Source organism: Spea bombifrons, chromosome 5 (genome assembly GCF_027358695.1).
Source record: "Spea bombifrons isolate aSpeBom1 chromosome 5, aSpeBom1.2.pri, whole genome shotgun sequence".
NCBI lineage: Eukaryota > Metazoa > Chordata > Amphibia > Anura > Pelobatidae > Spea > Spea bombifrons.
In genome coordinates this window covers 101,220,548-101,238,283 of record NC_071091.1, presented here as the reverse complement: position 1 = coordinate 101,238,283, position 17,736 = coordinate 101,220,548, and the positions used below count along the sequence as shown (strand labels likewise).

At 38.3% G+C, this 17,736-nt stretch overlaps 1 protein-coding gene across 1 annotated transcript in view; it reads right to left on the bottom strand.

Moving 5' to 3' along the window:
- COL14A1 (collagen type XIV alpha 1 chain) overlaps nt 1-16,635 on the bottom strand; it is a 58,487-nt gene extending 41,852 nt beyond the window's left edge. Inside the window, exons 1-6 of the mRNA XM_053466219.1 lie at nt 16,620-16,635; nt 16,313-16,477; nt 12,897-13,006; nt 5,641-5,757; nt 3,419-3,562; nt 3,223-3,309 (exon numbers count right to left, since the gene is read on the bottom strand). Of these exons, the coding sequence (XP_053322194.1) occupies nt 3,223-3,309; nt 3,419-3,562; nt 5,641-5,757; nt 12,897-12,978 (430 nt within the window). The 5' untranslated portion in view covers nt 12,979-13,006; nt 16,313-16,477; nt 16,620-16,635. The remainder of the gene's footprint in view (nt 1-3,222; nt 3,310-3,418; nt 3,563-5,640; nt 5,758-12,896; nt 13,007-16,312; nt 16,478-16,619) is intronic.
- Between the last annotated feature and the right edge of the window lie 1,101 nt (nt 16,636-17,736).

Genomic DNA, 17,736 nt, shown 5'->3' with positions numbered 1-17,736 from the left:
AGAGAGTATTTAATAGATCATGAAGGTCTTCTGAGCGGTAAACATAAGCACTGATAAAAATTAATTGATCTTTGCAGGCTTCCGTAGTTGAATTTAATCAAAATGTCAGTTTTCCCTAAAATGGAAATAAGAAGAGTGAGATACTGCAATAAATAGACATTTAAATACTCTATGGTACTGTATAATAAAATACAAATTGCATGTAATATTCCTACATGGTCACACTTTTCTAAATATCAATATATTGAATTGATTATTATTTATTCACAGCACCTTAACCCCTTAAGGACAGTGGGCGGTCCTTAAACCCATTCAAAACAATGCATTTTGAGCCCGTACATGTACAGGCTTTGTCAATAAGGGGTTAACAGAGTACCGCCTCTTCCAGACTGCTAGTTTTTAAGGATCAGTTAAACATTCACCATACTCTCGTTGAATTATTATTTTTGCTAATTTCACTGTAAAAACAAAAAAAATAAAAATGCATTTATGCCAATACGCTCCTGTATACCAGCGATTCTGCCCCGAATTCACACTTTTGAAGTTTCAATGTACTGTAAAAACTCTCGACAGAGACATTCAGATAAAGACCCAAGGAAGGTCACTTTTGGAATTGTTACCCAGTGTTACATTCACAAAGGCCTGGTACTTTATACACAGCTTTGAGTACAAGGTTGGGAAAGTCAATAAGGGGATAACAATGCTAGGTTGTTTTTAAGTTTTTTTTAGATGCAATTAGTCATTTTGAATATTTTGAGCCATACATCTGTTCTTGTTAAATCTCATCAGTAAGAGATTCTAACAGCCCTGTCCAACGCCTACTGGGCAATAAGGTTCCCTGTTACACCGGTTAAAAGGGACATCAATAATCTCCCCAACCGGCCCATTAGCATCACGGAGGTTTCCATCCCTTTAAACGTGGAGTGTCGAGATATGATGTCATATCCTGATGCCCCCATTAGAAAGGGCAGTTAGGCTTAGGGCAGCTCCGGAGGTAAATATGTCTATGTGTATTGTGATGGAAGGCTATTAAGTCAATTAGGGTTTAAAAACGCTAGGTTGTTTTTAAGTGGTTTTTAGATGCAATCAGCCACCCATTTTGAGCTGTTTTTAAAATGCACGAAATGTATTTTTATTTTAACCTGCATAGTTTTTTTGGGTATGTGGAACTGCAAAATGTAACATGTGACAGATCTACTTTAATAAAAGTTCCTGCTAACTTTGCAAAGTTTGGTATGTATTTGTTTAATCTGTGCCCGCGACTATGTACCATACACGTTCATCCAGTAGCCAATATTTGTAATACAAAGCTTTTTCCCTGCTTTTTGGAAATCAGGATTGGTGCCATTTTCGTTCTCACGTTAGTTTTAAAGTCCCCTATGTTTATTTTTACAATATATTGTTCCTGTATGAGTGAGATTACCCCGTCCTACTTCCGTGGGCTTGGGAAACGCTATACTGGTTTATTATTTTTACTCTTTTGATATTGAGTCTACATGACACATAAAATGAATAATATTATTTCTGCTTGTAGGGATCTGCCAAAGTACACCACGCAGTATAAGGGAATTTGACCTCAAATGAACGCTTTCGATGGTTCAGTATTTTCTGCATTTTTTTTGTATTGGAAAGGGTTGGTTAAGTAGATCTACAAAAGCTCTTAGCATACCAACATACTCCCCGCGTCCGAGAGTCCTTGTTTAGGGGGACAACACCTCTGTAGGACCCTCTTTTTGAATACTGTGATCCCTTAGACCCACCAATAATTCTGATCTTCCTAAAATGAGTGACATCAGTGGAGGAAATGGGGAAAAAGGACACTTGGGACACAAACAGAGCTTTCTTTGTCCGACGTCATGGAGCAACACAAGAGTTGACGGACCTGGTTGATTTTGGAGAGGGGTAGAAGCGAGCAAGGAGAGGCACAACCAAGGAGAAGTGAATTAGGATAAATGGTCCACCAAGATCCTCTGGGGCAAATTCTGTGTAAAACGACATCAGTATCATCACCAGTTAGGAAATATTCCCAATATGACGGACCAAAGTAGTTGGAGAGATAAGAATTCCAAATGTTTCATGGTGACCTTCATTCTAGAAACACTCCTTTGTTGAGTAAATTCCTGTGATTTATCCCCTAACAATCTTTCTCACGTATCCTTTTTTGTATTTCCTTTCCCCCGTAACCTTTAGCGGAGTGTATTTATATAATATCACTTGTTAAATTCTTGCCTGTGATCCTTGGATACTTATACAGAAAATGCCCTTTAAGAACATTGTTGGAATGCTCGGGATGAGCCGGTGCACCGGAGGCTTAACACTTGGCGCTGGACCATTTTGATGCTTTTCTGCATGCTAAGCAAATACCCAGATGTGCCCTGGGTCTCCTATTCCGGGAGTTCAACCACCTGTTTGGTCCAAGGAGAAAAAAAAAGCATTCTGGCAAAAAAAATTAGCTTAAACTCACTGTAAAGTCTAGCCTTGTATTGGTGCTGAAAACGGAGTATCTCTAATAAAAATCACCACTAACACGTTTGCAAAATTCCAGCTTCTCACTGATTTTAAGGTTGCTTCCGCTCTATAGCGAAAGCTCTCTTGGTCTGTACTTCTAATCAGCAAAAAAATGTAAATATATTCTGATATTATAGCTTTATATTTACAGTGGACTTGGTTATTAATAATATGACATTTGAAACAGTTTCCTAAAAGTAAATAACTCTTTTTTTTTCACGGTCAAAATGAAGAAAAATATATACATATTTACTGAATATTTATTGAATTGCGTATATCTGCCTGTATACAATGTGCTACGTCCCTTTTTCCCCCTCTTCCTTTCTGTATCCCTTATTTGTCTCTATTTTATGAAAAAAAAAATTTATAAATAAATATTTGAAATAATAAAAAAAAGAAACGGTTTCAATGCATAAAAACAGAAAGAAAAAATGAAATAAATGTAACGGAAAGGAAAAAGGACGATTCTCCACCACCAGAAAAAAACACCTTTTGACTTACTTTACTAAAATTTTGACTGTACATTTTTTTCTCAGTGAAACATGGCCAAGCCGGATAGATCCTTTGTTGTTGATTATACTTGACGGGATAATAGAGTTTTCCATCTACTGTATCAGTCAATCCCTTTGCATCAAAAACCATTGAAAGTGAGATAAAACCTATCATTGCTGCTAATGGCTTGTTGGCCGGCATTATCGCGCGACACAGCCGTACCTTCTTCAGGAATCGTGTTCTCTTTTTTTTTTCCCTTGCGATTTCTGCTTGAGTCGGTTGTCTTTCTTTTTTTCATTAAGTCTGTTACTGTAAAAAAAGAAATAAGTTATCACTTATTCCCAAAAAAAACCATATTCTTTATCGATGTCATGGATCCATATCTATTTTTTTTGCGCACATTCCCAACTCTACTTACTTCTAAACTCTCCTCGAACTGGCTTGCTTTCATCGTCTTCATTAAATGCAATGATCTGTACGATATAACTCAGGTTGGGATCAAGTCCCTGAATGACTGCTTTAACGGCAGTGTTTTGAAGATTTAGTTCATTGGGTTTCCCACCTGAAACGAGAAGACATTCGATCAGGCATCGCTCATCATCCTGCCATAATTACACGGACATTATTAATACCGTAATTTCCGCAATAAGAATCATATTAAGTTTACCAAGAAAGGTCACAATCAGATATTCTCCTCCTAAAATTAAGAAACCCCTCTACAAAAGGATTATTAAAGAGCGGCAATGCCATGCTTGGTCTGATCATATTTCCAGTACTTTAGTTAATAATTCATATTGGATCAATTACAGAATGAGAGGATCTGCCATGAGAACTGTCACCTTTCACATAAAAACATCAGAGTCAAGGGAACGTTTAGGAGGTCAACCACCAGGGATAGGCAAAGCGTCCATACAACGAAGCCACTGTCCATGGCAAGGTTTGTGAAGGTCCATACAGCATCATTAAATTGTCCACCACAGACCCGGTAAATGTCCACCATGAGCAATGTTGGTGCCAACCCCTGGAAACCACAAGCTGGGCATTGGGCCAGGACGTGTTGAAAGCATGATGCAGGGTCAAAGTTGGAAGCCACGCATAGGTTTAATACTGAAGAACAGGGCACCTGCGGAAGGATATTGGCTTTATACCCTAACTAGGTATGAGAACTGCTGAGGCATCTGCTGGTATCCTCATTGTTCCCCCTGCATTAAGTTCATACATAATACTATTATTTATTGATTTATATAGCACCATCATATTCTGCAGCGCTGTACAATGGTGCAATGACTAAACATGACATAACAAGTAGTAAATAACATAAAAATTCGAATTACAGAAACAAGAGGTAAGGAGAGTTCTGCTCACAATACATATGGAGGAGCAGGGAGGACACCTGTGACACGGGACCTGCCAGCAAGGTATGTGGCACATACAATCATCTATTACTTGTAACCATGAATCACAACATTGTATTTTCTAGGTCTGACTTCATGGAAATGTTATTTTATTCCCAAACATATCCACAGAGAAGATCGCCTTGGCACCCTACTGTCAGCCCAGTAGGAAGCTGTAGCCGACTTTCTGGCCTCTATCCAGAATCGCATCTGATCTCATCACATTGTCTTAGGGTGAGACATCGGTTTAAAATGTGACGTGGCAGCTAATGTGTTACACTTCATTTAAATGAACCATGATTCTGCAGTTCGACCAGACACTTTCATTATACTGGAGAGAACGTGAACGATACAATCTGAATACTTTCATTGACGTTCTACTTGTGTAATGCCCACTCTCCATTCGTCTCTCACAGAATCTATGAAAGAACAGCATTTTAGTTCTGAATGTCCTCGTCTCCGTCTGACGGACATTACGCAATCTCATTCAATATCGCAGGCAGAAAGGCATTTTTCCTCCCTCGATTCTGTCTGCGTTTCCACTCGAAATGATGCATAAGTAATATGCCCTTTGGCACTGGAATTCTTCTGAGAAGCTATGAGGGATTTTATTGGAGAAATGTTAGACTTCTCATTCTAAAAATATAGTTTTGGAATTCCCCATCCCTTTAATAGGAGTTGCTACTTTAATCGCTTGAAGTATTTTATTGTGACATGGTCTTGAGTTCCCACAAAGTGGTTTATTGTTGACTATCTTTAATTATTAAATATATATAAGAGAACATAATAGCTCACCACGATATACATGATATACATACCTAGAAATCATATTTTTTAAGCTCAAAATAATGTCTCATCTATATATTTTGTAGCAGATCGTCTATGAGGGATAACGGAGATGATTGATGCCCATTCAATAAAATGCAGGGCTCTATGTTGGAAAACGTAAAGGTCAAGGAGAAGAATTTGACCCATTGGTGGTTCTACCGTCTTTATATTGTTCTACAGCTTCTAGAAACAGCTTCTGGCCAACAGCGCCACATAGTCCAGTGACATATTGGGTGCTGTAGTGTATGGTTACTGGCTATAAGGCTGGATATAGTTGTCTGATACTGGAGCATAAAAACAAAATGGGTAACCATGTAAATCCAGTTTGTTGGCTCCACTAACATCTTCAAGGGCCAAGGCCGCCTCGTCGTCACTAGCCAACACAATGAAACAATATAATTTCCAGAATAGTACTTGCCTGATTTTGGTGTCACCAAAAGTCTGTATCCTTTAATTCTATCTTTTGATGCTTTCCATGAGATCTGTACAATGTTTTGAGATAGCGGGTTATATCTCAGTCTTGTCGGTGGGGTTACTGCGAAGGCAGAGAGATCAAAAGAGGTCCATGAAACCAAGGTCGAAATGGAGGGCGCACGGTTTATAGAAGGCGACTTCACAAAAATGTTAATAAAACATACGGTGCCCCTTGAATCGGTTATTTTAAATGCCACCCACGACATTTTACTGAAAACTGAAACTGGTTATGTTCCCGCATGACATACCAATTACGGATGCTCTTAAACGGATAAAAAGACAGGACAGATCATGTTAGAAATTAGAACGTTAGCAGGCAACACTGAGGACATGAATTACAGAGGGTTTTTTAAGAGCTTATCCCTGTCCTCGATCTAACTCAAACCTTTTTTTTCGCGATAGGATATTTTTAAATTATCCTTTGTTTTTTCAAATGCTTGATATTAGGACAAGTAATAATGTAATGTATTTGAAGATAGCTGATGGGACTCTTAGGGGTGACATAGATTAATGGCTAATCCTGATATGGGACAACCTAGAAGCAGCGTGGAATGTTGTCTTCTACGCGTTATAACAGGAATTATATGTTTGTTATCACTTTGAGCAATGCTAGTAGGGCTCGTAGTCAGATGTGGAATAGCCAAAGCCTAGAATATTTCATTTACTCATTAGCTGATAGCCATCGCTCGGGAAAGTAATCAATCAGATCGTAATAAGCCTGTGGCACAGTATCTGCATAGCTTGCTAACACATCTACATAGCTTCCATTGGAAAGGTAGCACAGAAATATGTGACCCCCCCCCCTTGGGTTCAGTGGAAAAAATACAGACATTTATGAGAAATTAAAAAAAAAAAAAATTCAGATATTTATAGTGAATATTCATTGGCTCCCAAAATATTTAACAATATAATATATTTATTAATAATAATATTTAATAACATAAAATATATATAACATTCGTGCAAAAAAAAAAACCATCACCAACAGAGATAACAATAACCCATCACACCTGAAAAAACATTAACCTGTTTGAACAAAGAAAGACGCATTCACGGAACACGCTGAATAGAAGTATCTTCACAGACTTTAAATTATGTGCCAATGGTTTACCATAACTAGTTTATCTCCTACATGACATAAAAATGTGTTCCGTATATATTTTTTAAGCCTTCACAGGTCATAATTGATGAACATGTAAAACGTGCAATACTAGTACCAGTACCTAGTATGCATTATTAAAAAATAATTAGATTTTCTTTTTTTTTTTTTGGCGTGACTTTTTAACTTTGTGATAAACTTTTTTTAAATGCATTATAATTTTACCTAGTTATGTGAAAACCAACGCTTTGGCACATAAAACAGGCACACACACAACTAAGACATATATCTACTGTAAATTAAAGAAAAAAATGTTAAATGAATCAGTGCTTTCACCAACCTGTACAGTGTCTTTAAGTCTCTGGGCACTTAATGTCTGTGAAACAAATGCTAATTTCTTGCAGCAAAAATAATAAAACATAAGCGTTAAAGTAAGCAAAACGAAAAACAGAAAAAAGGAAAGTCCAACCTCTACCGTAAAACACAAATGTTAAGAATTATTCTAAATGGTTTCTTTGGTTCCGCTGGATACTGTTTTAAGAAGTTGAGATTAGCATGCATTGCTGCAATAAACAGTTTTGCCCATGATGTGATTCTGCCAGCACTCTACACTCTTATTAGCGTTTTAAGACAAAATAATGGTATTTTTCAGGCAGGTTCCAGCTTGAACAGCAAGTGTCCAGATGGCCTTTGTATTACCCGCTAGAAAACTATTCGGTATAAGCATGAAAACATGAATGGGGCTCAACTGCTATTAAATTAACAAAAAAATTCAAAATTTAGAAAATATAAGTATACTTGGCCTTTTGAAAAACACAAACAAGGCTGAATCAGGTATCAGGGTCAAAAATCATAATATATGATTATATAATATAACCACAAAATATAACCACAAAGTACATCCCTTTCCAAATGCATAACCTTAATTTATCCATGTTGCACACTATGTCCTTACAATTCCAAGTACAGAAAAGTGACTTTCTTTAGAGAAATGAGTATAATTACAGCTAGGTCATTATTAAACGTTGTATGATTAGTATATATGTGCTTAACTGCTTGCTTTATTTTTTATCCACCTACGCATTCCCTCTAGCTTTTCATAACTAAACAGACCGCATTTGCTGCATTTTGGAATTACGCCAACAAGGCGGTGGGTCAAGCCGGGTTCGGAAAGTCTTTTTTACTACACTCTGATGTTAACACAAATGTGGGATTCCCCCCTTTAATTACATGGCAATTAAAAACACCTCTGAGGCAATTTGGAATTTGGCATAAATGATATCATTATAATTTACATAATGGTTTATAATTATTGCTCTTTATTTCTGTGACCATAAGTATTTTATGCCTATATTTATTGTTTTAGCAAAAAAAAAATCACTATATACCTGTATGTTTTAGGATAAATCAGTAGGTCAGATTTTACTGTAATAGTAAAAATATATGAAATAATTTTATAATAGCTATTATTACTGGAGCTGGTCATGATGGGTACTGAATAACGATTGGTTAACATGATGTAACAATTAGAAATTTAGTAATACTATAACTATTTTGGCTGTTGGTCCGAGCAGGTAGGGAGATCTCTCTTACTAAGCGTCCCACTAGTTTTGATGTAGAAGGGTGATGGCTATGACATCATATCCCACTCCTTAAAATACGACTGCAGATAGGAACCGCGCTCCATCTAGTTTGTTTATTTATTTACTTCATTATTTCAGTAGAGTGGAGATTGTCCAGAAATATAGCCCCCAGACTCCTTCTTTTTTGCAAAATGATGGAAGGGGATCACCTAAGGTATTATTTCCTTGTATAGTTTTCATCCTCTGAGTTCCCAAATGATTTGGCCCAAAAAGGCCTTTGTAAGCTTAAAGGTGGGGAGGTAAGTAAGAGCCATTGGTGTGGGCAATACACATACACCAGCCCTCTTTCTGCTTCTATAAGCCCACTTACACCCAGGGCGAGGGAGAAGCAGAGGGTTCTAGGCATCGTCCATTGGTTGGTACCCAATCTGCTCTCTGCCATGTGAAGAAGAAGGGCACTGGCTTGCTGTTCTAAGGTTAATAGAGGACCTTCGGAGCTCAACTATTTTCTAAACTTCCCTTAAAAGTTTTGGAGGGGGCTTGCCAACAAATGATGGGTAATCATCTTCACAAAAGCAGTCAAATGTCTATCAAGTGTGAAGTCCAAATTATGTTAGTGAATGTGGGAGCTGGAGATGATCTCAGTCGTGCGAATTATCCTTACAAAATCCACTCACGTAGAAACTTATCTACTTTAGTTTGGGCAACCTTGGGTACTCCAGTTGAAAAGTCATATGAGGTCCATTAAAGTGTCCCATTTGCTTCATGGGAGTTCTAATCCACATACAAAAAGTTATTTTTATTTCTGACTTCTCAAACTGAAAAGGCCTCACCCAACAATATTTTAAATGTTTAATGATATTGTTACAACTCATTAAGGCGATAAGTTATTTTTTTTAGTTCTTGGTTCAGCCTACAAAAAAGCAACTTCAGCATGTGGAAACCTGCCCGGTTTGAATCCCTCAGCATGGCCTTTTAAGTCTTTCAGCTGGAGTCATCTAAAATAAATATATGTTTTATAGTTTAAATAGTAAAAAGCCCATTAAGATGAAATTTGGTACATTAAAGTTTTTTGAAGAGTCAATGCTTTCAACTTAGGTGTACAAATTCCTATGACCCCAGGGTATACATTTTCTGGCATTTAACTCAACCCAACCCTAAACAGCCCCAAATAAAATCAAATCATCTCGTTATAGGTGATAAGCCCTGAAGCACCGTTCATTTGCCAGGAAAACCACCTCCTATACTGGAGCGATAAACGACGCATACCATATAGACAGAGTATTTACTATTAAATCATTATTGCTATGGAAAGATAGTATTCAAAAGTCTATTAACCCCTTAAGGACAATGGGCGGTCCCTAAACCCATTGAAAACAATGCATTTTGAGCCCGTACATGTACGGGCTTTGTCATTAAGGGGTTAATAAAGGACTGATATGCTACGTAGCTCATTAAAGTAGGACATTGCTTATAAAGCCATATCTGTTTGAAGGAAAAGATTTGTATTTTGTTAGTCGTGGAAAGAAAAAGTGAAAAATGGTCAAAATATTATACCTTTATTGGCTAACTAAAGTATAATAGATTGCTAGCTTTTGAGACAATGTAGGTTCCTGGGTAACTATATTTTCTGCCCGAAGAAGAGATCTATATATCTGTTTAAGGCTAGGTTTCCACTTGGGTTTTTGTCCGGCGTTTTTTTCTTGATGAAAAACGCCAGGAAAACTGCCAAGAAAACTGCCGCTGCATTTACCTGCGTTTTGGCGTTTTTTCTGCAGTTTTTTCTGGCGTTTTAGCCTTTCTGTGGAAATTGCTTTTTTTGACCTTAGGCAGTTTTTCCAGCCTTTACAAGTTAGAAGTTTCACCCAGCTAAAAGGGATTAGGATAAATGGCAAGTATCTGCCCTCTCCTGATGTCATTTACTTGGTAGACCCTTTTGTCTCTTTTCTGTGGTTTGTAAGGCATGCTTTATTCCGAATGTCTGCTCCTCTGGGAAGATTGGCCCCAAATGATGGTGCAAATTGTTTGCTGTTGCTTTTGGCACGCAGGATCCGGTCGCGTATGTTTGTTTGTAATGGCATGTTTGTTCCAAATGGTGTAAAATTCAATATGAACCAGTCCAGGACTTTGTTTTGTGTGAAACTGTTTGTTTTCAGCCTATTTCTCGTAGGACACACAGATACTGGGTCCATCCTCTGCATTAGGCTAGGTTTCCACTTGGGTTTTTTTAGCTAAAAACAGACATTCGAAATAAAGCATGCCTTACAAACCACAGAAAAGAGACAAAAGGGTCTACCAAGTAAATGACATCAGGAGAGGGCAGATACTTGCCATTTATCCTAATCCCTTTTAGCTGGGTGAAACTTCTAACTTGTAAAGGCTGGAAAAACTGCCTAAGGTCAAAAAAAGCAATTTCCACAGAAAGGCTAAAACGCCAGAAAAAACTGCAGAAAAAACGCCAAAACGCAGGTAAATGCAGTGGCAGTTTTCTTGGCAGTTTTCCTGGCGTTTTTCATCAAGAAAAAAACGCCGGACAAAAACCCAAGTGGAAACCTAGCCTTAAGGAACAAATTGTTATCCCTGAAGAAGAAAATATGCATGATTGTCCATTTAATACAAATTAATAATCCAAAGAAAGGGTGCTGCATGATGTATATAATTAAACTAATATGTAATCTTGGAACCTGCAAAGCAATTTATGAAATATCTTAAAATAACTTAATTATTATTAAATATCTTAATAACAACACATGCAGAAACATACTGACAAAAAAAAGTTCAATGCGTTTTTATGAACAAAAATATTAGCATTGGCTGCTTTTTGGAACAAATAATTGGATTATCGTTGAATAAATGCTAATTGTATATAAAAGAATGGAACATGCACAAAATGTGCATTTGTAAAAGGTTATATTTTTGATGTGTTAATGATATTAAGATACCTGCGGATGGAAAAAATATTAATAATAAAGGGGGGAGAAAACAGTGTATGTCATTGGAAAGCGCTGAAAAAAATAAATCAGACAATGATTGTACATGTTTCGCCTCGAAGAATCAGATTCCACAGAAATGCTTTCTGACAAATCATAAAATCTAAAAATGTAGAGAATGTTTGTCTGAATTATGCTAAAACGGAAAAAAATGCAAGAAGAAGCCCACTCTTCTTCAGTCTGAGTTTAGACACGTAATAGGATACAGCCACGTTATGAAAAAAAGGTACAGCGTTAGTTACATGATACACGTATGTAGCTCGCAGCAAATACCGGATAGATAGATCTTTATTAACTTGGGGTAAAGGATATTGTTAGCACACAAAAAACACGTAGCCGGTGGGTTCTCCTTACCGAAGGAAACACTCTGTGAAAAGTAACGTCTGCAGAAGTGAATTATTTATTGAACCTTCCTTAAATCAATCCCATAATCATCAGTTGGTGACATTATTTGGGCTTCAATATGCAGTTTGTCCCATTATGGATCATGGGGGGTCCAGCAAATCTGACCCGTTGGCTGCTCCTACACAAAGGATTTAGTACTGAGGTATGGGAGTCTGATTAAATAACAGCAACCAAAGGCGAGAAATGCATGCCCTACCCAACATATTTTCCACCTACTTAAAATGTCAAAACATTACCCGAGTCAGGAGAGCTCGCAACATTCACCCCCGGGGCAAGTCCTGCTAAGTAGAGCAATATTTTTGAGAGGCAATACACTCACTGGATTAAATGGACCCATCCAACACATTATCTTTAGGGATTATATGGACCTGGATTATATGGACCTATCAACACACAATCTTCATGAAGAAGAACATCATAGACAGTCCATAGATGGTTCATAGAGGAGTCAGTAAGAACCCAACCAGAGGATACATTCTGTCTTTCAGAAAAAGGCATATAGCTATATGAAAGTCTTTAGTTGAAGTTAATATCTTGTTTTTGTCCAACAATGTAAAGTTATCCAAGCTTTTGGGGACTTCAGAGGTCACTGCTGCTGACTTCCTTCTGAAGAGACCTCCCGGCTCCTGAAACCTTGTGTAACTTTACATCTTTTACTACGTTGGCCAGATAAAAGGTATCAGCTTTGACTACAGGTTTAATACACAACAATGCCTCAGACGTTGACCTAAAATCTTCAGGAGGCATTTGTCCCACTGCCATCCATACCAGCCCCGCATTGGTCCAGTTCAACTATACCTGCAAATGAGTTATAAAAGCATAAAACCAGTCAACAAAAAAAAAAAGTTTAAAACTAAATGAAGCGTCGGCCTCGCAATGTCAGCCTGGGGAAGAAATCATTAGTGTGACAATTCACTTAGGTCAATAAAACTGATCACTGAGGTGTTGAATGAAGACATTTAAAGGAAGACATTCCTTCTGCACACCAGACGGGGCAGGCAGCTTCTGACAATCTCGCTGCCGATGACTTCATGAGATATGTAGCCCACAGCAGCCAGAATATCAGAGGTTACCTGTCATTGACATCCATAATAACAGTGAGATAAGATTTCGGGGGGGTTACCTTGGCTCTGCACTTGGCCATGGAGGAAGGCGGCTAAAAATGTCAGGAAGACCCCAGTCTGTAAATTACATTTGGTCCTCATTCTTTCCACTGGAGATCAATCAGCTGGTCTGCAAGAATTAAAAACATGTCATGTAATAAAATGAAAGGCTAGAAATGCGGGGAAAATCCTGAAAAGTAAACCTAAGAAACACTAAAGCGTCATTAATAAATCATCTCATAATGTCAGCCCGTGGCCTGAACTCTCATACATGTTCAAAGTGTCCAATCTGATGATCATCAATCCCTGGGCTCAATAAAGAAAGAACAAAGTCTCATGCCAGAGATGGGTAAAAAATATATTATAATTCCTAACAACAGTCCAAGAGATATTCAAAATGAATGCATGGGGTGGATACTGTTGCAAAATTCAACCTGGAGCATAAATCTGGAGCATATCTGGAGCATAAATATTGGGGATTCCATCACACTATATAGCTATTCATTGCTTAGCCTGCCCCAGATTGTGTGGGGTACTGAGTACCTACAGGCAACAATCTGGGGTACTGAGAACCTACCGGCAACTAGGAATGGGGTATTGAGTACCTACAGAGAACAATTTGTAGATCACCCGCCACATTCTATGGATTATTGGACACCTGCAGAGATCATTTTGAACGGCATTGACGGCCTGTTTATAACATTCTGTGCGCTGTTTGATGTCCATAGACAATATCGTGTAGTGGACAGGTACCTAACAGACAACATCTTTGCATTTTTTAGATGCTTACAGGGTTCTGGTTACAGAAAACACAATAACAGGTGACTGCGTGAGCTGTGTTCACGTTTCAAGCATCGGCCCCGATACGTGGTTTGGACACTTAACTCCCATTGTATGCTATTAGATGTTCACATGCAGCAGTCTGCCGGCTGGTCGGTTTACAGCACCTTCCAAATATGACATTTTGTTCCTATATTTGTGCACACAGAGTTTTAAAGGGTTATTCGGTCCCCTCTGATCACATAAACACTGATTTTCCAGCAAAAAAAACATTTAATTTATTCACCCGAGAGAGTCCAAAAGTTACTTTCTGCAATGTATGTGTTAATGAAAATTAATTATTATCATTCTGAAATATCTGGGGGGGGGGAGTTGAATTGTATTAATTTAATATTTCTACTAATCTACCGAACAGGTACCTCCATGAAGCTATCGTGAATCTTTATATCAGGAATGGCTCTTCTCTGCCATGAGATTCTATGTTTCTAAGAAGGAATTTGTAACCCATTTGGGACAATATTGAATAAAAAGTCTTATATGGGTTATTTTGGGGTTTACAGAAGCTTCAAAGGGTTAAACTTGATGGACCTGTGTAACTAAATGCAGCATTCGTCGTGCTGTTGAATGCTCAAACCTTCAGAAATAATTTTATAGTCATTTAAAATTATGTCTCAATCGGAATATTTGTCTAGATCACCTAATTATCACGTGAGAGAAAAGCTGACACTAATAGGTTGTTGCCGTAGCACCGTAAAAGCCTTCATCATAGATTCTCTTATGCCTTCACACGATTTATCTTCCAGAGGAAGTAATGACGTTCCAGATCTCCCAAAAGTTTATTTACTTTCAATAGAATATGTACTTTAAGGATCTTTTTTCTTCGAATGTTTCCCCAGACACGTTATATGATGAAACATATTCACTTCTATGAAAACAAAGATTTGTTACAGAAACAGCAGAGTCTTCCAAGCATTAAAAAAGCCGACAACTAGCGCAGGACGGTGTGAGTTGTCCATCAACACCTGGATGAATGATGTTTTTTTAGGGGTTAAAATTTGGGTCTAAAAAGCTCAGCCACACAGAGGGATAAAAGCAGCGGCTTCCAAGCGTTCGACCGCAAAGCCGATGAGTGGATTCTTCCTAAATAAGCAGCCCGAGGTAAAAACACCTTTGGGGAGGAATTCCTGGTGGAAGATCATCTCTTACCCTCCCCAGACACGTATCGACTAAACGCAGACATCGCTTATCCATCGGGAAACCGATATGGAGCAAACAATTCGGGTTCGTAAACGCGTGATCCTTCTTTGTCGTTACGTCTCGTGTTGCAATCATCCAAATGGGACACATTGGGGATATTATGGAGCTGGTGCACGATGAGTCCATAATACCGTGTAACTGTGACATAAAGATGTAAATGTGCCCTAAAGACTGGGGTAATACATCCTAAGGCTACATTTAGGGCAGAGTTTACTGGAATATTAGATTCATGTCATGATATTTTAGCACCTGTCTGATATCTTCTTAGAGATTTGTCTAGATCCTTTCTGTGCTCCTTCTATGGGCTTTAAAGGTAGTCCCTGATACTTTATATGTGACCATTAGAACATTTGGGCTCATCTAGTGAGCCCATCTTAATCGTTACTTGGTCCTTGGTCTTGTCTTAAATTTCTATACCCCATGCATGTTTAACCTCACTGACTGTATTGACTTCTACCACGTTTTCTGGGAGGCTGCTGCACTTATCTACCACCTTTTTAGTTACATTAAGCATGCTGAGCCACCCTGGCAGCCAGGTGTGTTTTCTGGCTGCTTCATTTCTGGGTCGTTTAGCCAATCGCAGTGAGTTTGCAGAAATGCTGCAGTTTCAACTTATGGACCAACCGCCGGTAATAGTTTAGTCTATCAAATGGCTTTGAGGCTCACTTATTACACTATGCATTATACAGGGTCAGCTCAGGCATGATCCCTTATAAAGTCATAGTGAGTTAAGGTTTCAGGTGAAGGTTCAGTCCTATAGAGTTACTTGAATTATCCCTTTTTAGAGAATACAAAATATAAATCAGTGTCCATAAATAAGGAAAACTAGTGAGTATTATATATATATAATATTTTACACCGTCCATCGGGGTACTGTATATAGTGCTGCAAAACACCTTCCATCTGGCTGTGAATGCCCCCATATTGCCAAATGTGGCGAGACATATAACAGGATCTGATGGCTTATTACACTTCTGGCATTAATAGCACATTTATACATTAAACAAAAACAAAAACAAAAAAAGAGCTTAGAATTTAAAAATTGCTACTTCTTGGATACAGTAAAGATAAAGTTATATAATCCTAGCAAAGTAAAGTATATTACAAGAAAATTAATTTAATGGCATATATATCCATAATATAATAATACATATCTATTATATTTCCATGTAGCTGCAGCTCTTACGCCTCACTCTGCGGTTATTATTTTATATATAAATACACAATTTAATCTGATACATTTGAAACATTTTATGGCATTAATGTCTAAGGAGCTGAAATAAAAAACCTATAAAAAAAGTGCAATAATTTTAATAAATTTTTTCTACCCCGTTACAGATGAGACGTACGTTAGCTGTGTGTATTATTTATGGATTACAGTAAAACGCGTAGTGCTTACCTGTGCGATCATTAGTGATGGGGAGAGCCAGGTAAGTCCTGTTAAAGGTTATCGAACGGTTCAGATGTTCTCCAAAGTGTTCATGTGTTCTGGATTCCACTCCAGATCGAGTCCTCGTCCACGCTGTGCAGACCCGAGGCTGCTCCTTCCTCAACAGCGCTGGATCTGATGGCCAGAAGAAAAGAAAGGAGGAAGGCAGCCAGTTATAGAAAAGAAGGTGGATAAAGGGAAGAAGAAGAAAAAAAAAGAGCTCACATATAATCGCTGTCATTCAAATCTCCCTGAAAACCCCTCCTCTCTCAATTACCTTTCCCAGCTCCGAGCGACGGGGGCTGAAGGCTGTTTGAGACGTTAATGCATTGCCAAACATGCCGAGCCTTGAGGATCTATTCCTCTGAAGGCTGTACAACTGCGTGTGAACGCATTAACTTTCCCCCCAGTCTACACAACTAAACCATTAAACACAATTACACGCAAATACATCAGAGAACGCAAATACAAATGCCCCAATTAGCTGCCACGGCGTGGGCATTTAAAGAAATTCTTCCAGACAAGGGCAAGGTCAGAATCAGAGGGTTAATCCCCCCCCACCCTGGATTTAGATTCAATGTCTGCCTCCCCCTCGCCCGGCCGAGGGTAAAATACTAGACGTGACCCCCACCTATTACAAAACGAAAACGTCGCTTTTATTTATATAGCGCCAACAATTTATACAGCACTTCATTCAATACATATAGTTAAAGGGTCTGACAAAACTAGAACTGACAGACTGACCGACCGATGCATTAATATCAGATGAGGCATGCGCGGAAAAAATTAGAACCCAAGCAATATCCAGGGGAAACTCTGGGGTGCAATGCACCGTCTTCCTGACGTTTGGATGTGGTGTCCATTGCACTTTCTTTTTTAATGAGGGGCTGGTGGTAATATAATCCTTTATGGCATGGGGTATTTTTTTCCTGTCAATCAAGGGCAGAGTTGGAGATACTGTCCACCCTTGGCATAGGAACCCACAAATCTGGAAGAAGTGTAGAAAGTGTAGAAGCCAGGGATCTCTAGAGAGGGCGTATGTACCTCCTACCCCCCCCTACTTCCATCACCTATGCCTTCCATATATTAATTGAATGATTCAAACAGCTCCGGTATCGATTCACTGGCCATTGTTGACTTCTAAATGTGCAGCTTTATTATTGGGCCACCAGGATCGACTTGGCCTTCAGGCAGAATGTGTCCGGCCTTCCCCTGGTTCCTTATGATAAAAATGTAAAGATGAACACAAAAAATACCTAAATAATGGATATGATTAAAATAGTAGTGGAACATTGTAGGTTTTTTTTTATACAACCTGAGTTACCTGACTAACTTACAGCCGGAAACCGACCAGCTGGTGCTACGGAATTTGATGGCGCTATATAAAACAATAA